Genomic DNA, 15997 nt, shown 5'->3' on the forward strand with positions numbered 1-15997 from the left:
GCGCCTTACATATTAGTGTATACTATGTACGGATGTACAGTACGGATTACATACATACGTCCGTACCAGTGCGCACTGCGCAGTGCCCTAGCAGAGCGGCACGGGCGGGTAACACCTACTGTGTACTCCGTACTCTAATGTAATTACGAGTGGCATGTGGGGGAGCAGGGCATCCATGAGCCGCTCGTCCTTACAAGGTCGCTTTTTCAGGGTCCAGTATGGAGTACAGTACACAGTACGTCTGTCGTACGTGCAAACACAACACAATCATCAATCTTCTGGGGCGGCCCTTTTCGCTGCGCTGCGCTGCGCAAGGCTTAACTAGTTTGCTTCTGACTTACCCACGTCACCAGCTGAGCCTCAGCTGTATGTCCGGAGTATGTACTGTACATACGGATTACGCGTATGGCTAGGTAAGACATGCGCTCAAACACTTGCACAACCAGTGTTGATTCTGCACCTCAATCGCCCAATCCCACTTTTTTTTCTTTTCTTTTTTTTTGACCGGAGCCCGCAGTCGATCACTGCGTCCTTGAACAATCAGGTAATGCGTACTTGGTCGGAGGCATGTACGGACGTACTGCGCGTTGGCCTGCTGTGGTCGTTCGCAGGACCGGCATCAACAATCCTTTCCCTGCCTGTGCCAATCAAACCCCATGTCCATCGACTCGGAATTGGATTGAGAAGGAAACGGATTTCAATGTACATACATGCTCCATAGGACGGATTTACTTGATATGTACGGAAACACACTTTTGTACGGAGTACTCTGCACTGCAATACGGATACAGACCTTGGCAATGCACCTGTATCTTTTCCAACCCTCGGATCAAGCAAAAAACCAAGACAAAACCGGTCGTTTGAGAGTATCCGCGTATCGGCCGATCACCAACTGACTACTCCGTACCTTAGTTGTCAAGCAGGTATGGAACACGACACGGGCTGGGCAAGGCCAAGGGAGATTGGGAAATGCGCTCGAAACTTTCTTCTTCTTTTCTTCTTCTCCTGATAAGTAAGTTACGGGATCGATTCATGGGCGCGTTCACACTTGGACAGGCACGGCGGGAATCTGTCCCGGTGCTTCACCGCTGCATGTGCGCCAACCTGATGCTGACCGCCCTCCGGTGAGCCTCGAGCTCCTCCACCTTGGCAAGCTGCATCACCGCCTCGCCCACGTTCCGCAGGCCCTCGGCCGTGAGGTTCGAGCTCGTGATGTGCTTGACAAAGGACGCGAGATTGACGCCCGAGTACTGCTTGGCATAGCCGTAGGTTGCTAGACACGTTGTAGTTTCTTCTTGTTAGCGCACGACTCGGTGTGACAAGTGATGTACTACTGGCCCGGAAGGGGAGGGGGGGGGAGAGGGGAGAGTTTTTTTTCTGTTCTGGATAGTAGGCAACTCACGCAGCGAGTGATTGACACCAGCCGAATAATCCCCCACGCTCTCTGGCGTCCATTCGCCAATGAAGACGCTGCCGGCGTTCAAGACCTTGTCCACCGCCGCCTCGGCGTCCTTGAGCTGCAAGATCAGGTGCTCCGGGGCGTACTTGTTGCTGATCTCCATCGCCTCGTCCACCGTCCTCACGCGCACCGTGAGGGAGTGCGCGATTGAGCCGCGCACAATGTCCACCCGCGGCAGCGCCATCGCCTGCTTGTGAACCTCGTCCTCGATGGCGGCCAGCTGCGCGTCGCTGAGGTCGACGGCGATCAGCACCACCTGGCTGTCGACGCCGTGCTCGGCCTGGGACAGCAGGTCCGATGCCACAAACGCCGGGTTGGCGTCCTTGTCGGCGATGACCAGCACCTCGGACGGCCCGGCCGGCATGTCGATGCTGACGCCCGCGTTGGTGTCGTTGCTGACGTACATCTTGGCCGCCGTGACGAACTGGTTGCCCGGCCCGAGGATCTTGTCCACCTTGCTCACGCTCTCCGTGCCGTACGCCATGGCCGCCACCGCCTGCGCGCCTCCCGCCAGCACGATCGACTCGGCGCCGATCTTGTGCGCCACGTAGACGATCTCGGGCGTGATGGTGCCGTCCGCCCGCGGCGGCGACGCGAGCACAATCTTCTTGCAGCCGGCCACCATGGCCGGGACGCCGAGCATGAGCGCCGTGCTGGGGAGGACGGCAGTGCCGCCCGGCACGTAGAGGCCGACCGCCTCGATCGGCCGCGAGAAGCGGCTGCAGACGACGCCGGGCATGGTCTCGACCTTCAGCGGCTTCTCCTCCTTCTGCGCCGCGTGGAACTTGCGGATGTTTTCGAACGACACGTCGATCGCCTTGACGGTCTCGGGCGGCAGCCGCATGAGCGACTCGGGGAACGGCGCCTTGAGGACGGGCGACGTGAGCGACGTTGCCTTCTCGAACTTGTGCGTGTAGGCGAGGACCGCCTTGTCGCCGTTCTTCCGGACATCGTCGATGATGGGAGTGACGATCTTGAGGATGGCGTCCGACGACTTCTGGGACGGCCTCTTCAATGCCTCGTCGAGCCCGGCCGCCGAAACGGTGGCCATGTCGTAGACCTTCATAGTGATCTTCTCGGCCGCGACCTCCTTCTTTGGCGCCTCCCTGGGCGCTTCCTTGGGCGCAGCCCCCTGAGCGGGCTCGACGGGAGTCGCACTCGCGCTCGCGTTCGCGCTCGCGTCAGGCTTGATGCCCTCCTTCTCGGCCCACTTGCCCTTGGCGTCGCCTGTCCTGCGCTTGACCTTGAAGCTCTTGGCATCGAGGCTCTTCTCGATATCGGCCAGCGTCACGCCGGCACCCACGGCCCTGGTCAGGGCAAAGTAGATGAGGTCGGCCGCCTCGAAGGCGACCTCCTCGGGCGTCTTTGCGTCGCAGAGCTCCTCCGCCTCCTCCATGATCTTGGCCCGCAGCAACTTCTCATCCGAGAACAGGCGAGCGGTGTAGGAACCCTCTGGCGACGACTGTTTCCTGGACAGGAGCGTCTTCTCGAGCTTGGCGATGCCCTTCAGATCCCCAAAGCAGCCCGGTTGTTCGAGGTGGCAGAAACGCCCCTTTTGCCTGACGACGAATTTGAGCGCATCGTTGTCGCAGTCGAGTGATATCCGGACCAACTCTTGCGTGTCGCCCGACGTTGCCCCCTTGTACCACAGCCCGCGCTTCCGACTCTGGTAGACGCCAGTCTGGGTCTTCAGGGCCTCCCCGACGCTCTCCTCGCTGCTGTACACGAGGCCGAGGGCGGTGTCGTGCTCGTCCACGACGACGGTGGGGACCAGTCCGTCCGGGCGGTCCGACTTCCACGTAGCGGCGAGGATCTGGGATACGGCAAGCTTGTCGTCCTGCGGCTTGCTGCTCAGCCCCGTCGATGGCAGGATGGGGATGGCGCTGCACTCGGCGGCAAGCTGGACGAAGTCTCGCAGGTTAGTCCCCGCAACGGGCTTGATGAACAAGGACCCAATCTTCTTCGTCTTGACTTCTTCGGCGAAACGCGCGGCGTCGGGTGCTGACTGGTCGAAACCAGAGACGAGAAGGCCGCGCTCTGTATCGGCCGAGGACAAGTTGCTGACATCGCCACCGCTCACGACCGCGGCAACCCGGGAACCGAACTCGGCAAAGTCGGGCAGCTGCTCGGGGCGGACAAAGACCTTGCGGGCGCCGGCGTCGAGCAGGGTGACGACGTCATCGCGGGACTCGAGGCGTGTGACGTCGAAGAAGGACTGGAACTCGGTGTTGTGGCGGCTCAGGAAGCGGAGGATCTTGTCGAATGTCGGGGGGGCAACCTCAAAGAAGACGCAGCCAAGGCATGACACTTCCTCGCGCTTGAGCCCTTCCTTCTCGCCGCCGAGTCCCGGAGGGACATTGACGCTGACGAGGAAGGGGAGCGGCAGCGTCGTCTCCATGCTGTCGCCGTCGGGGAATCACAATGATGCACGGTAGAAGAGAGCTTGGAGTAAAGGATGGGGCTGAGCCGGCCGTGACTGCCTTTTTTTTTTTTTTTTTTCACTTGTAAGTCCAGGGCTGCCGGCAGCGAAAATTGCCGGGAGGAGTCATCGCAAGTTTCGTTCGGGGGTCCCATCTCCTGTATCGGCACCCACTTCTCGAGCGGTCATGGTGGGGTCATGCATCTTTACCCCTCCATTCCGCTAGTTGGGAATCTGACAATTTTTCTTCTACAGTGGCCGGGTGCGCCCTGTGTGGGAAACAAGCGGTGGTCTGAGCGCTGCGGTTGCAAGCCCAGCCCCAGGCCCGACCCAGCTTTCGCGGTAGCGGATCATTGGGGCTCCGAGTCTGCCGCTTGTTGAGAACTGGAAGGGGGGCGCTTGGCGCCATGTGGCACCCATTGAAGTTACCAACCTACGGTAACCGCATTGGCAACCTCCATCTCCGCGACTCGAGCGAAGAAATTGCTGTTCGTCGCCTTTCAACCTCCCGTTGCTCGATTCTTGAAACCGTTGGCAAACTCGGCCCGGCTTAGAGAAGCCCATTTCCAACCAATTCCAAATTAAATTTCGGCATTTTCCACCTCCAATCGCGACCCCTCGTCTAAGGTTCGCGATTCATTCAACGCGACTCGTCGCCGCTTGCATAGGTTCCGACAATCGTGACCATCTCGAACAAATTTGAGTTCCCAACGCGAACTCGACAACTCGTGACCATGTCTTTCTCCGGCGCTTCGGCGCCGCAAACGAACGGCGCACCGCCCTCCTCGGCCGGATCGACCTCCCAAGCAGCCAGTACCCAGCAGTATCAACAACCACCATCAACACAACAATCGCAACAACCGACAGGGACAAATACCGCTTCTGCCTCCAGCAGCCAACAGCAGCAACAACAATCACAACAGACACAACAGCAGCAGTCGCAACCACCACCACCACCACCGCAGCAACAACAACAACAGCAACAACCAGAACAACAACAACAACAACAGCAACAGCAGCAGCAGCAGTCGCAATCGGCGCACTCTCGCTTCCAGTCCCTCACGCAGCCCTCCAGCGGCAACCCCTCGGCGACGGCCCCGCGCCCGCGCGACGCGCGCACCATCGAGCTGCTGCTGACGGCGCAGGGGGTGACGTCGTTCGAGCAGCGGGTGCCGCTGCTGCTGCTGGACTTTGCGTACCGGCACACGTCGGCGGTGCTGTCGGACGCGCTGCACCTGTCGGCGGATCCGTACACGAGCCACGCGGGGGCGCGGCCGTCGGCGGCGTCGGGCGCGGCGCCCGTCAACGTGGGCGAGGCGACGGTCAGCACCAACGCGGTGCAGCTGGCCATCGCCAGCCGCCTCGGCTTCCAGTTCCACGGCGGCAGCGGCGTCGGCGGCGGCGGCGGCGGCGGCGGCGCCAGCAAGGAGTGGATGATGGAGCTCGCCCGCGAGCGCAACAAGATCGCCCTGCCGCGCGTCATGCCCAGCGAGTGGGGGGTCCGCCTGCCCGGCGAGCGCTTCGTCCTCAGCGGCGTCTCGTGGGGGCTCCGGGACGTCTGGGCCGCTCAGGAAGGCTTGGAGGAGAGCAGCAGCAGCAGCAGTAGCAGCGACGACGAGGACGCCGAGATGGCCGACGGACCCAACGGCAGTGGCGGCGGCGGCGGGGCGGACGCCATGGATGTCGAGGCCGAGGATGTCGGCGGCGACGGCGTCGAGGGTGGGACAATTGGTGATGTATTTGGCGACGACGGCCTCGAGGACGAGGAGATGGCTGAGGCCTGAATTTTTTTTTTTCTTTTCTTTTTCTCTTTCCTCGCCTCGGCAGCAGAATCAAACCAACCGCACTCTATCTACTACAACATTTATTTAGCACGGCGAAAATCGGGAGGACGCGGGGTGTTGATATTTTCTCATCAAGTCGGTGGCCAATCACAGAGGTGTTGTGTGCTGTTGTAAGGAGGCAGAATGGCAGGTTCCGGCGTTGGAAAAGGGCCCGTGTTGCACGGCTTTCGAGTATCTCGGGGGCAGGTCCTAATCCTTCGTATCCGAGCTGCCTGGGCTATGATCGGTCACCTTGAGCTAGAGTCGTAGATGTTTTAGCCCCCCCCCCCCCCTCCCAACCCAAAAAATATCCGTGACTATGCACCTATGTAATGGTACAAAGCGGAAGAGGGAATAAAGAAAAAGTAAATGTCCACCCTTGCGCCGCGCTATGCAACATGCCGATGTGAAACTTTGACCCCCCAATACAGGTCTACGGTCTATGGCTTCATACAATGCTCCGCACTATACGCCAAACACCGTCTCTCAAATGGGCCACACCCCCCTGCTGCGTCAACAGCCAGAGTCTCTGGCTTACTTCTTCTCCACCTTCAAGTTCTTCACACCCGTGATCAACTCGGCGTCCAAATCGTGCATCCCAGTATTCCCTGACCTGCCCTTTCCGACCGGGGTCGGGAACTGTTCCTCCTCCGCCTCCGCCTCCTCCTCCTCCTCCTCAACGTCGTCTTCTCCTTCTTCTTCCTCTTCTTCTTCATAGTCCTCTTCATCCTCGTACTCTTCATTCTCCTCGTCGTCGGCATACTCGTCTTCCATCGTGGACCCCCTCATGCGGTCCTCGTCATAGCTCTCGCCCAGGACGCTTCCCTCGCCATCTTCGTCCATCGAATTTCGCGAGATGTAGCTGTCGGCCAGACCATCGCCGACCTCCTCCTCCTCCTCCTCCTCTTCTTCTTCTTCTTCCTCGTCGTCATACTCATCGTCGTCGTCCTCCTGCCCACCGCCGCGGCGGCCTCCTTCCTCCTCGCTGTCGCTGGCCGAGAACTCGTCCAGCTCGAGCGGCGTGTCGCGCCAGTACTTGAAATCGGTAAACTCCTCGCTGCCGCCCTTGACCAGGGTGTTGACGGGAGGGAAGTAGTGGTCGACGACCTCGCTCATGTTGACGTAGCTCAGCTTCAGGCGGTTGAGGCTCAGCAGGTCCAGCGACACCTCGGCGTTGGAGTTGATGGTGAAGATGCGCGTCCGCGGCACGTCCACGGTGCGGTACGAGATCTGGTCGGTGAAGCGGTTGCCGAAGCCGGCGTAGAAGGGCGAGTGGTTCGGCCCGTACAGGCTGCGGATGTCGCGCAGCGTGGACATCTTGAAGATGTGCGGCTTGCGCAGGTAGATCTCGCGGCGCAGCGCCGCCATGGTCCGGTCCGGCGAGAGGATGGTGGGACCCCGCGGGAGCCGGTACCCGTCCTGGACGATGCCGGCGAGATACGCCCTCGTGCTGTCGGCCTGCCCGACGGACCGGCTGGTCAGGTACATGATGTTGTAGCCATTCGCGGCAATGTCGCTGTACAGCTTTGCGACGCCCGCGTGCGTCCAGTCTCGTCCGATCATGTTCAGCACGTGGCCGAGGGCGTCCGACTTGGTGATGGTCCCGTCAATGTCCGATATGACCACGGGCGTCTCGTATTTCCACAAGTACATGTACGCCTGGCAAGTTGCCCGGTTGACCGTGAAGCTCATCGAGTTCTCGCCGGGCTTCAGGTTCAAGGCCTTGAGCTGGTCGCTGGTCAGCCGCAACGTCTTGGCATAGTTGCGGTTGGGATCACCGGCAGCCGAGCTGCCGGGGGAACTAGGAGGGGTCTGCAAGGACATCTGGCCGAGGTCGGAGTCGGCTCTCCTGTGGCTCGCAGTGCTCGGAGACGCCGTGGCATCGCTGCTGTCGCTCTGGTAGCCTGGGTCTGACGCCGCGTCGCTGGTCATGCCCGACGAGCCGCGCAGCGTCGAATCCATGGCCCTCTTCATGGCGGCAGCCTTGGCTTCCTCGCTGCTGTAGATCCAGAGATTGCCCCGCTCGTCAACGCCAAAGAGAGCGCCAATGTCGTAGTTACCATCCAGCTCCTCCGAGAGCACCTTGCGGGCCAGGATCTCGGCCCGGATGGCATCTTCGTCGTTATTCTTGAATCCCGTCATGTCCAGCATCAGGTCTCCCGTTTCGGTCACATGGGTCGGGATGTTGACGGCCGCCAGTTCCTTGGACAGATTCATGGCCCGCTGGAGAGCCTCGGCCGGCGGCAGGGGCGGCGGGCTGATGGGTCGTTCCGAGTACGTCGGACGATCGTCGTCGCTCGAACCGTGATCGCTGGAGGGTTTCCGGACCGTCCTCGGCAACACATTGTCGCTGTGCGGGCGCGGAGGCGAGCCATCGGCAGAGGACTGGGCTTTCCTGGAGAGGTCCGGGGAGGTTGACCTCGGCGTGAGCAGCCCTGGTCTGATCAGCAACGTCTCGCCACCATGACTCCGGAGGGGGACCGCATACCATCCCGGCCGACTGAATGGAGGACGGTGGGCGGTGGGCGGTGAATGCTCGAGGAGCGCGCCTTTCCGACCCCATCATTTAGATCGAGCGATTCAGGCTCCTGCAACGGCGGCTGGCCGTTCTGCGAGGCGTTCAAGGGCGGACTGGACGCTGGTGAGACCAACGGAGACGTCTGAAGGCTCTTCGGAATCGTGTCGCTGGTCTCGAAGACGAAGAAGGCCTCGCCGCCCTCTCCGAGCTTCATAGAGTATGGCTGTTTGACGCCATTGACCTTGAACTCGACCTTCTTCTCGTACGGGCGCAGAAGCGAGAACTTGCCGAAGCGGACATGGAAAGGAGAGCACGCAAGGCTGCCGTCCTCTTGCTCAACAACGATCACGTCGATGGCCCCGCTGAGGGTGGCCGGGTTGATCGAGTTCCATGCTGTCGAGACCGAATCGCTCAGGTTTCTGACGTACTGCATGGTAGGCAATTGACCGACGGCGGGCAGCGCCCTTTTCTTGTTCTCTCTCTTGGGCCTTTCGAGTGTGGAACGTTGGCGGCCTTGCGGCCAGAAATCGCAATCCAAGTTGCGCTAGGTATCGAGCTTGGGTAAGAGAAAGCAAAATCGGTTGCGCAGGGTGTTTGTTGTAAGCCGAGGCGCGCGGTAGGTATTATGGAGCGCCGAGTCGCCACGCCCAGACCCCTCTCTTTCTAGGCTTGTGAATGTGCAGGTATAGCGCAGTTCCCGGCGCCAAAGCAGCAAAATCCAAGACCGTTCTCAAGGACTGTAAAACGATAGAGAGAGAGAAAAAATGAACGGAGGCTACCTAGTGATCCGGCGCAGTAGCTGCATGAAAGACCGAAGAGGGGAACCAAACGAAGAGGCCCGGAGTGGAACAAACGGTTAGGTTGGGCTGCCGTTGACTCCTCCGCGGGGGAACTAGCGCATGCGTGGAGCGGGCGTTCAACGGCTCTGCAGCCTCGACTCCAGACGACGGGATAGATGGATTTTATGAATGAAAGAAATCTTCGGGGGAGGCGAAGAGTCTAAAAAGCACTACGAGATTAACTCCCGGCAGCAGGGAAGGAGTCGGCACTAAAAGCAAACCGGGCGTTGAGCAGGTGAATTGGCTCCGAATCACGAGGACTCAACAAACGCCGAGTAGTCCCACCAGTCACCCGCGCTTGGCCCGCTTGGCCGGGCCGAGTGCTGAGGCCGAGACATATCCGGTACTTCTGGCCCACCAACTGGACCAATTGGACACCGCAAGCCCGCTGAGAGACGAGTTACCCCAAATGTTGGTACTGTACCTTCAAAGTCTCGCAGACAGAAACTCCGGGAATGTGAACCCTTGCCGATGGTCAGGGTTCCCCTCGCTGATGTCATGGACACAACAAGCGGTCCCCAAGACAAGCCATTGAGGCCGGAAAGAGATCCATGATGACTTGGACCATGTTTATTTTTCAAGTACGGAGTACCTGATTTTGTTGCGAGTTGGTTGCCGAATGCCTGAGGCATCTTAACACCCAACTTCTTGACTGCTTGCGACGAAGGTACGTAAAATTATGTTTTGCACAAATTCCGGCCAGTTGGTATGGGGGATCAAACTGCCGGTGTTGGAGTCTCGCCCCCCAATTCGGCTTGATGGTGGCTTGGTTGGGGGACCAGTGCCCGGGTTTGGGGCACAGGGCGACGCAACTTGCTGGGGGAGCAGCACATGACCACACTCGGCGCGTGAAGCTTCTTGCTGTAGGCAGCACACACCCACTGTTGTTGTAATTTGTACTGTAGGTCCATACAATATGGCAACAAGCGTACTTGATACTGCGCAGTGTAGAAGTAGGGCCCAGGACGGTATACTTCCGTTATAGCGGTGCCCATGCTGTTACGCGGATATTTCCAATGCAGAGACATCTCAGGTTTATATAAGGCTTCACAAACTCGAGAAGACGACAGGATTACGCCAGCGAGCTGGTTCGCATGTTGAGTCCAAGCTTCGTGTCATGGGCTGACAAGAATCTGGGGTCTTGCTCTTCGCTAAACCACCCGAGTTGCACTACCTTACCTATGTCAGGTAGTGCGAATTACATACATAGATAATACATCGAGGCACGTGCCCTCGAATGACAATCTAGCGACCATCTAGCCCGGCAATTTGCCTTTTGTTAGGACTGGCTACTTGTTGGGCACCTTGACTGTTAACAGAGAGCCAAGAGTCTAGCTGTACGGAGTATCCTAGCAGTAATCAGCAGTAAGCGGCTCGCCGGACCAGCAAAGAGCCAATTTCGTGGCGTGGTGTACCGTTGCTGCCTATGGTGCCGGTATGACTTCTCGGTTTCTCTGGAGAGGGCCATTCGTAGGACGAAATGGGTGGGTGTACGCACTGTACCGAGTTGTGAACTACCATGACTTCGCGAGGCACCTACCTCCATGAGGGGGATGACGAGGATTGTGTGCATCATATATGTACCTTTTGGTGGCCCTATCAACGACTCGCAGCCTGGCCGCGGGGACGTCATGACACCCAATACCAAGGCAAGGGCTTGTCAACGAGGGAGGCAACATGGGTCATAAGTCCCAATTCTAATGTAGTTAGCAACCCCAAAGTTAGGGAACATGAAGAGGAGGGGCCCCTCAAGTGTTTCCGTTGTCGAGATTGTAGGTCAGGTAACGTGTCTCAGGGAGAGTACATAGGTATTAATCGGGTCCTGTCAGGTCCGTTTAGTTCAGGTAATATATCTGGCCTTGCATAAGTACAGTAGGAACTCAAAAGTCTTTTTTTTGTTCGTCGTAGCGGTTGGGCCTGCTCCCAGATACTGAGGTATATGTGCCTACAATGTGCACTTTGAGGAAAGCGCTACGGTCGGGAACAAACAACGGTTCTGTGCAACAGCGACGCCAGCACTTGGCACATCACGCACAGGTAACCCTTACAGGCACCCAAGCGTGCTTTGACGAACCAGTGGAAATGTGCTTTTTTCGTCTTCCTCCAATGCGGCTCAGAAATGAAGCCATTGGTGATGCCGCTCTTGCTTAGGCAACCTAAACAACCTGGAACTGTAACATTACCTAACTGCTTGACTACTTAAAGTTACCTACTGTGAGTATTGCGAACACAGTCACCCAGCCTCGTGTTATCGGCCTGGGGGTGGCAGGTGCATGTGGGCAGCGCGAGGAGGAGGTTCGGTGGTGCCTTCGCCAGCCAACCAACGGGCCAGGCCGCTGAAACAAACGGCGCCCCGTTAGCGATCGGGAACCCACAATCTCGGCAAGTGATCTCCACTAACAGACGCAGCTACCAGGCGCAAGAGCCCGCTCGAACCACTCTGAGGACGGGCCAGCGCCTTGCCTCTCAGTTGAGGCGTCCATGCCCGCGATGGAGTCCGGGATCTGCGTTGTCTGGCGATTGCGAGCGTCCCCAGTTTTCGCGGCCAATGAAGCATCACATGAAGCAGTGCAGCGGGCCGGGGCCAAGCAATTCTCGGCCTGGAAGGCAAGCATCTCGATTTTTTCCCTTTTCCGATGTTTCTGCGACTCAGCACTGCTCCCGACCCCCACTCCCGTCCCTCCCTCTCCCCGTTGCAGGTAGCGCGACGACTCGTTCAACACCCTGCCTCGCTGTTCCCCCCGACCCCAGCGTCATGTCATGGCTCTCCTGGACGTCGCTGGTGCCCACGCTTCTCGTCCTCTCGGCCAGCCTCGCCTGGTGGTTCACAGAGCCTAAGAACGCCCGCATCAACCTGATCGCCGCCGCCGGCGCCGCCCTCTTTTGCTGGGCCGTCGCTCCGGAGCTGTGCCGCGATCTTTCCTACTCGGCCTACGTCCTGACCGCCGACGCCGTCGCCGCCCTCCGCCTCGACCTCTTCCTCCTGAGAAATGCAAAGATGCTCGTGACGGGCATTGCCGTTGTATGGTACGTAAAAAGGGTCGGCTCAGGTCGTGCTGCTTTTAAAGGGAAAAAAAAAAAAAAAAAAAAAAACTCTCCCGCGCGTTTCTGTTATTTTTCGTCGTCACGTGGGCGCTCTCGATCGCTCTCGCAACCTTGATTTGTGTGTGGCCAAGGCCTGCAGTCAGCTCACGATGCATCTCCATACAGGCTGGTTCGACGAGCGTGGCAGACGCTATGGAAGCCAGTTCCCGAGTTGATCAATATCCTGGGCGTCGACGTTCCGGATCCGCCAGACGTGTCGCTAGCAGAGATCCGAGCCGATGCCGCTACCGTAAACTGGACGCGCCCTCCGCCTAACCGATCCGTGCAAAAGTTCTTGATCCAGGTCAACGGCGTGGTCGGTGAGTCAGAAACCAGGCCGTCACCTGCCTGACTGCGCAGATGATAACTTACGCTCGACCAGTGGGAGAGGTCGCCGCGAACCAGGAACCCGCTATTGTTGTCAGTGGCCTCAAGCCAGATCACTTTTACAACGTGCGCGTGATTGCCGTTGGCTCCAACAATTTCCAGGCCGGCAGCCGTGTCATCCGGCTGAGGACTTTTGGCCGCGATGGTCGGCCGCATTTGGGGAACTCGCGGCTTCCGTCCAACTTTGTGCCGGAGGAGCCGCGCCATCCCGGGCCGAACGACGCAGGCGACGAGACCGGGGGAGGCCGCAGCCCTTTCCCCGCCTTGGAGGTGCCGACGGTTCAGGAGCCGCCTGCCTCACCAGCCCGAGACCCGAGCTCTACTGGTGCCGCGGGGCCGCGACGGAACACGGTCACGCGACGGCATTCGCCATCCACTACAAGCATTGATCAACCGATACGAGAAGACGTCGATGCGGATCCGAAGCAGACGCTACCGGCACTGACGGAGAGATTCGAGGCGATCCGCAAGGAGACGGAGGACGTACTCGCGCTGATAGCAAAAGAGGAGGCTGATCACAAGGTGTTGATGGACGAGCTGGAAGCGGAGAAGCGAGAAAAGAGGAAGGAACAGAAAAAGAAGGAGGAGCAGACGGAAAGGCTAAAGAAGGATGTACACGCAACCGACCGCGCCATGCGCAATGCCATGCAACGCAAGGGGCAGAAGGAGAAGGCCCTCAAGGAGAAGCAGAATGAGCGGGCCAAGTTGCACGATAATATCGCAAAGTGGGAAAAGGGCGTGGAGGAGTTGCGCCGGGAGCGCGAGAGCTTCGGTCGGCAAATGGCGGAGCTGGAGCAGGAGCGAGACCAAAAGGTGGAGCGGTCCCGGGAAGAGATTGGGAACCTACAGGCCGAGTGCTCGCGCTTGGAGGCGGAGTTGAAAGAGAGGAGAGAGCAGGTGAGGGAGCTAGAAGCGGCTCGAAAGCTGCTTCCGGGCGGGGACGAGGACGGTGAATGGCGGGAGAAGATCATCGAAGAGAGGCGGGAGTGGTACAGAAGTGGCGTGGGCAAGGAGTTGCAGGACACTCTGACGCTCGAGTCGAAACGCGGCCGGGCCTTGGACGAGCAGGTCCGCGCCCTCAGCATCCAGGTGCAGCACATCCCGCAGGCCAACTTCAATCTGTACAGCCAACCGAGTGCGACCGGCATGGAATTCGATCCTTCGGCGGCCACCCACCTGAACCGACGGAACCGCGCAGGCAACGCCATCCCGAACGTCCCAGTCTCGGCACCGCTGCAACATTATCCCCAGATCGACCAGGCAATTGCAGCTCCCGCCGGCTTTGGCAGCTCCCGTCCGGCGAATGCGCCGCCGCCCGGCTTCACCTCCGCGCCTTTCATGGGCCGCCCGGAGGACGTCGGGCACCTGGACGAGTTGGGCGCAAGGAACGCCCCGCTCAGCCCGTCAGCCACCGCTCTCCTGCCATCTAACCTCATGGCGGATATCGATGACGACGACCCCAGCCCGGCCTCGAGGTTCGGACCCGACCCTTTCCTCCAACGCGCCTCTCCCGACAACGCTCCGCAGTCGCCCGCGTCGTCTGGGAAATCCTTCAACGTCTTCTCGAGCCCCCATGGCTCTTCGAGCAACCTCCCCTTTCCCCCCTTTCAGGACGCTTCAGATCGGATGTCGCTCAACGCGGCCGCCACGGCTCCCTCGCCGGTGGCAACCGAGCCCCCGCCGAACAAGCTGAGCGCCTTCTTCCCCTTCCCACGGTCCAGGAACACTAAGACGACCACCGACCCGGATGGGCTGCACGGGTTGCCCTTTGGCAGCATCAAGCCGGGGCAGAGCCAGTCATTTCCGAGGCAGGATGATGACTCGGACGGCCTCAGCAACAAACGACGCAGCTGGGGGGTGTTCAACCGCAACTCGGCGGGACTCGAGATCGCCGAGGGCCAGGGGACGCATTCCCGCGTGTTTCCCAAGAGCCTAAATCCTTTTTCCAGCTCTCATCGCGCCCCGGGCGGCCTGTTCTCGGAGAGGGACAAGAGCAGCCCGCGGCCGCCGAGCATCGCCTCTGCCGAGCTCCCTCGGCCGTCGACGGACTCTGGTTCGATCTGGGGCCCGCAGCCAGGCGAAGCCGCGACGCTGGGGAAACCTAGCCGTCTCTGGTCGCCGGACGCGTGGTCCCGGACTCCGTCTCGGCGCCCGTCTCTCCACGGGTCCCCGTCGGCCCTGAAGACGACCCTGGCGTCGGCGGATGACGAGATCCTTGGCGAAGAGATGCTGCCGAATGTCAGCGAGGTTGGCGTTATCGGCAGCCGCCCGCCGACCCAGTCCAAGGCCCCTCGCCTGAACCCCAACGCGCCGGCTTTCAACATCACCTCGTTCTTCAAGTCCAAACCCGAAAAGGAGAAGGACAAGGAGAGCAAGGAGAAGAGCAAGGCGGAGAAGAAGGACAAGGCGAAGGCCAAGGAAGGCAAGGAGAAATCCAAGAACGCGGAGGCGTCTTCCGGCACGCCCGAGGGGGGGCAGCAGACCTGGCCGCCGGAGATGGAGTCCCCGTCCGAGCCGCGCATGTCCCGCGACGGACTGTCGGTCCACACGCAGACGTCCGTCTCGGAGTCGCGGGACTCCCTCTCGCTGGACCAGTCGTTCTCGAACACGCCCTCGGAGCCGACGAGCGCCGGGCTGTCGGGCAGCTTCAAGGACGACAACAACGTGGTCCGCAAGTTGTTCCGAAAGGGCAGCTCGGGCAAGTTCAGCATCGCCGGGCGGCTCGGCGGCAAGGAGTCGGGCCTGTTTAAGAAGGGCCCGAGCAGCACGGCCAGCGGCGGCGCCGCCTCGGATAAGCGGGCGTCCATGGAGCGGTCCAGCATCGGCGACTTCGAGGACATTGCCGACGAGGCGCTGAACCCGGCGTTCCTGGGTCGCAGCTACGACAGCATCACGAGCAGCAGCCCCGGCCTGGCGCCGACGGTGAGCGCCACCAAGAGCAAGGAGAGCAAGGCGCCCTCTCGGTGGCTGAGCAACTTTGGCAAGAAGGGAAAGAAGGAAAAGGAGAGCCTGGACCTGGACAGGTCGCAGGTCTCGGAGCTTGATGACCTCGCCGAGGAGAGCTCCCGGGAGCTGAAGGGGTAGTAAAGTGAGAGGGAGTGTGTGTGAGAGAAAGGGAGATGGAGAGAATGTGTGAGAGAGAGATGCACTTCAGAGGGCCGGAGGGGGAGGGAAAGGGGCGCGTGTTGCTAGCAGTATGAGGCACCCACCTCGGGAGGGTAAAAATAGGTAAAAATAGGTTAGAGTGTAATACCTCTGCGTAGCGTTGCCACGTATGCTACAGCTCAATATACAGTGAGCGTTGGTTGTTGTCGACGTTGGACCCGTCTGTCTGCGCTGTTCCGAGTCTGTTTGAGTCTCTTGTTGAAGGAGAGCTAAGCTCAGGGGGGGACCGTGCGAGCCGGCGGAGCAACCCATCAGATTTTCTCGGTTCTTCGGTTCTTCGCACTGTGTGATTGGTCTCGGTGT

The 15997-nt window shown here is 59.8% G+C and overlaps 4 protein-coding genes across 4 annotated transcripts; 2 read left to right on the forward strand and 2 right to left on the reverse strand.

Annotated features, from left to right (window-relative positions):
- Positions 1–973: 973 nt before the first annotated feature.
- On the reverse strand, positions 974–4091 carry MYCTH_2296153 (uncharacterized protein). The gene is made up of 2 exons (XM_003659260.1): positions 1403–4091; positions 974–1273 (listed from the first exon to the last, which is right to left on the reverse strand). Exons 1-2 carry the CDS (start codon positions 3855–3857, stop codon positions 1083–1085), a joined length of 2646 nt encoding a protein of 881 aa, XP_003659308.1. The 5' UTR covers positions 3858–4091; the 3' UTR covers positions 974–1082.
- Positions 4092–4219: 128 nt separating this feature from the next.
- On the forward strand, positions 4220–5996 carry MYCTH_2296155 (uncharacterized protein). The gene has a single exon (XM_003659261.1). It carries the CDS (start codon positions 4613–4615, stop codon positions 5660–5662), a length of 1050 nt encoding a protein of 349 aa, XP_003659309.1. The 5' UTR covers positions 4220–4612; the 3' UTR covers positions 5663–5996.
- Position 5997: 1 nt separating this feature from the next.
- On the reverse strand, positions 5998–9245 carry MYCTH_2296156 (uncharacterized protein). Its single transcript, XM_003659262.1, has 2 exons — positions 8190–9245; positions 5998–8136 (listed from the first exon to the last, which is right to left on the reverse strand). Exons 1-2 carry the CDS (start codon positions 8650–8652, stop codon positions 6236–6238), a joined length of 2364 nt encoding a protein of 787 aa, XP_003659310.1. The 5' UTR covers positions 8653–9245; the 3' UTR covers positions 5998–6235.
- A 2419-nt stretch (positions 9246–11664) lies between these two features.
- On the forward strand, positions 11665–15865 carry MYCTH_2296160 (uncharacterized protein). The gene is made up of 3 exons (XM_003659263.1): positions 11665–12085; positions 12269–12462; positions 12525–15865. The coding sequence occupies exons 1-3, from the start codon at positions 11814–11816 to the stop codon at positions 15611–15613; spliced, it is 3555 nt and encodes a 1184-aa protein (XP_003659311.1). The 5' UTR covers positions 11665–11813; the 3' UTR covers positions 15614–15865.
- The last annotated feature ends 132 nt before the right edge of the window (positions 15866–15997 follow it).

Source organism: Thermothelomyces thermophilus, chromosome 1 (assembly GCF_000226095.1).
Source record: "Thermothelomyces thermophilus ATCC 42464 chromosome 1, complete sequence".
NCBI classification, from domain to species: domain Eukaryota; kingdom Fungi; phylum Ascomycota; class Sordariomycetes; order Sordariales; family Chaetomiaceae; genus Thermothelomyces; species Thermothelomyces thermophilus.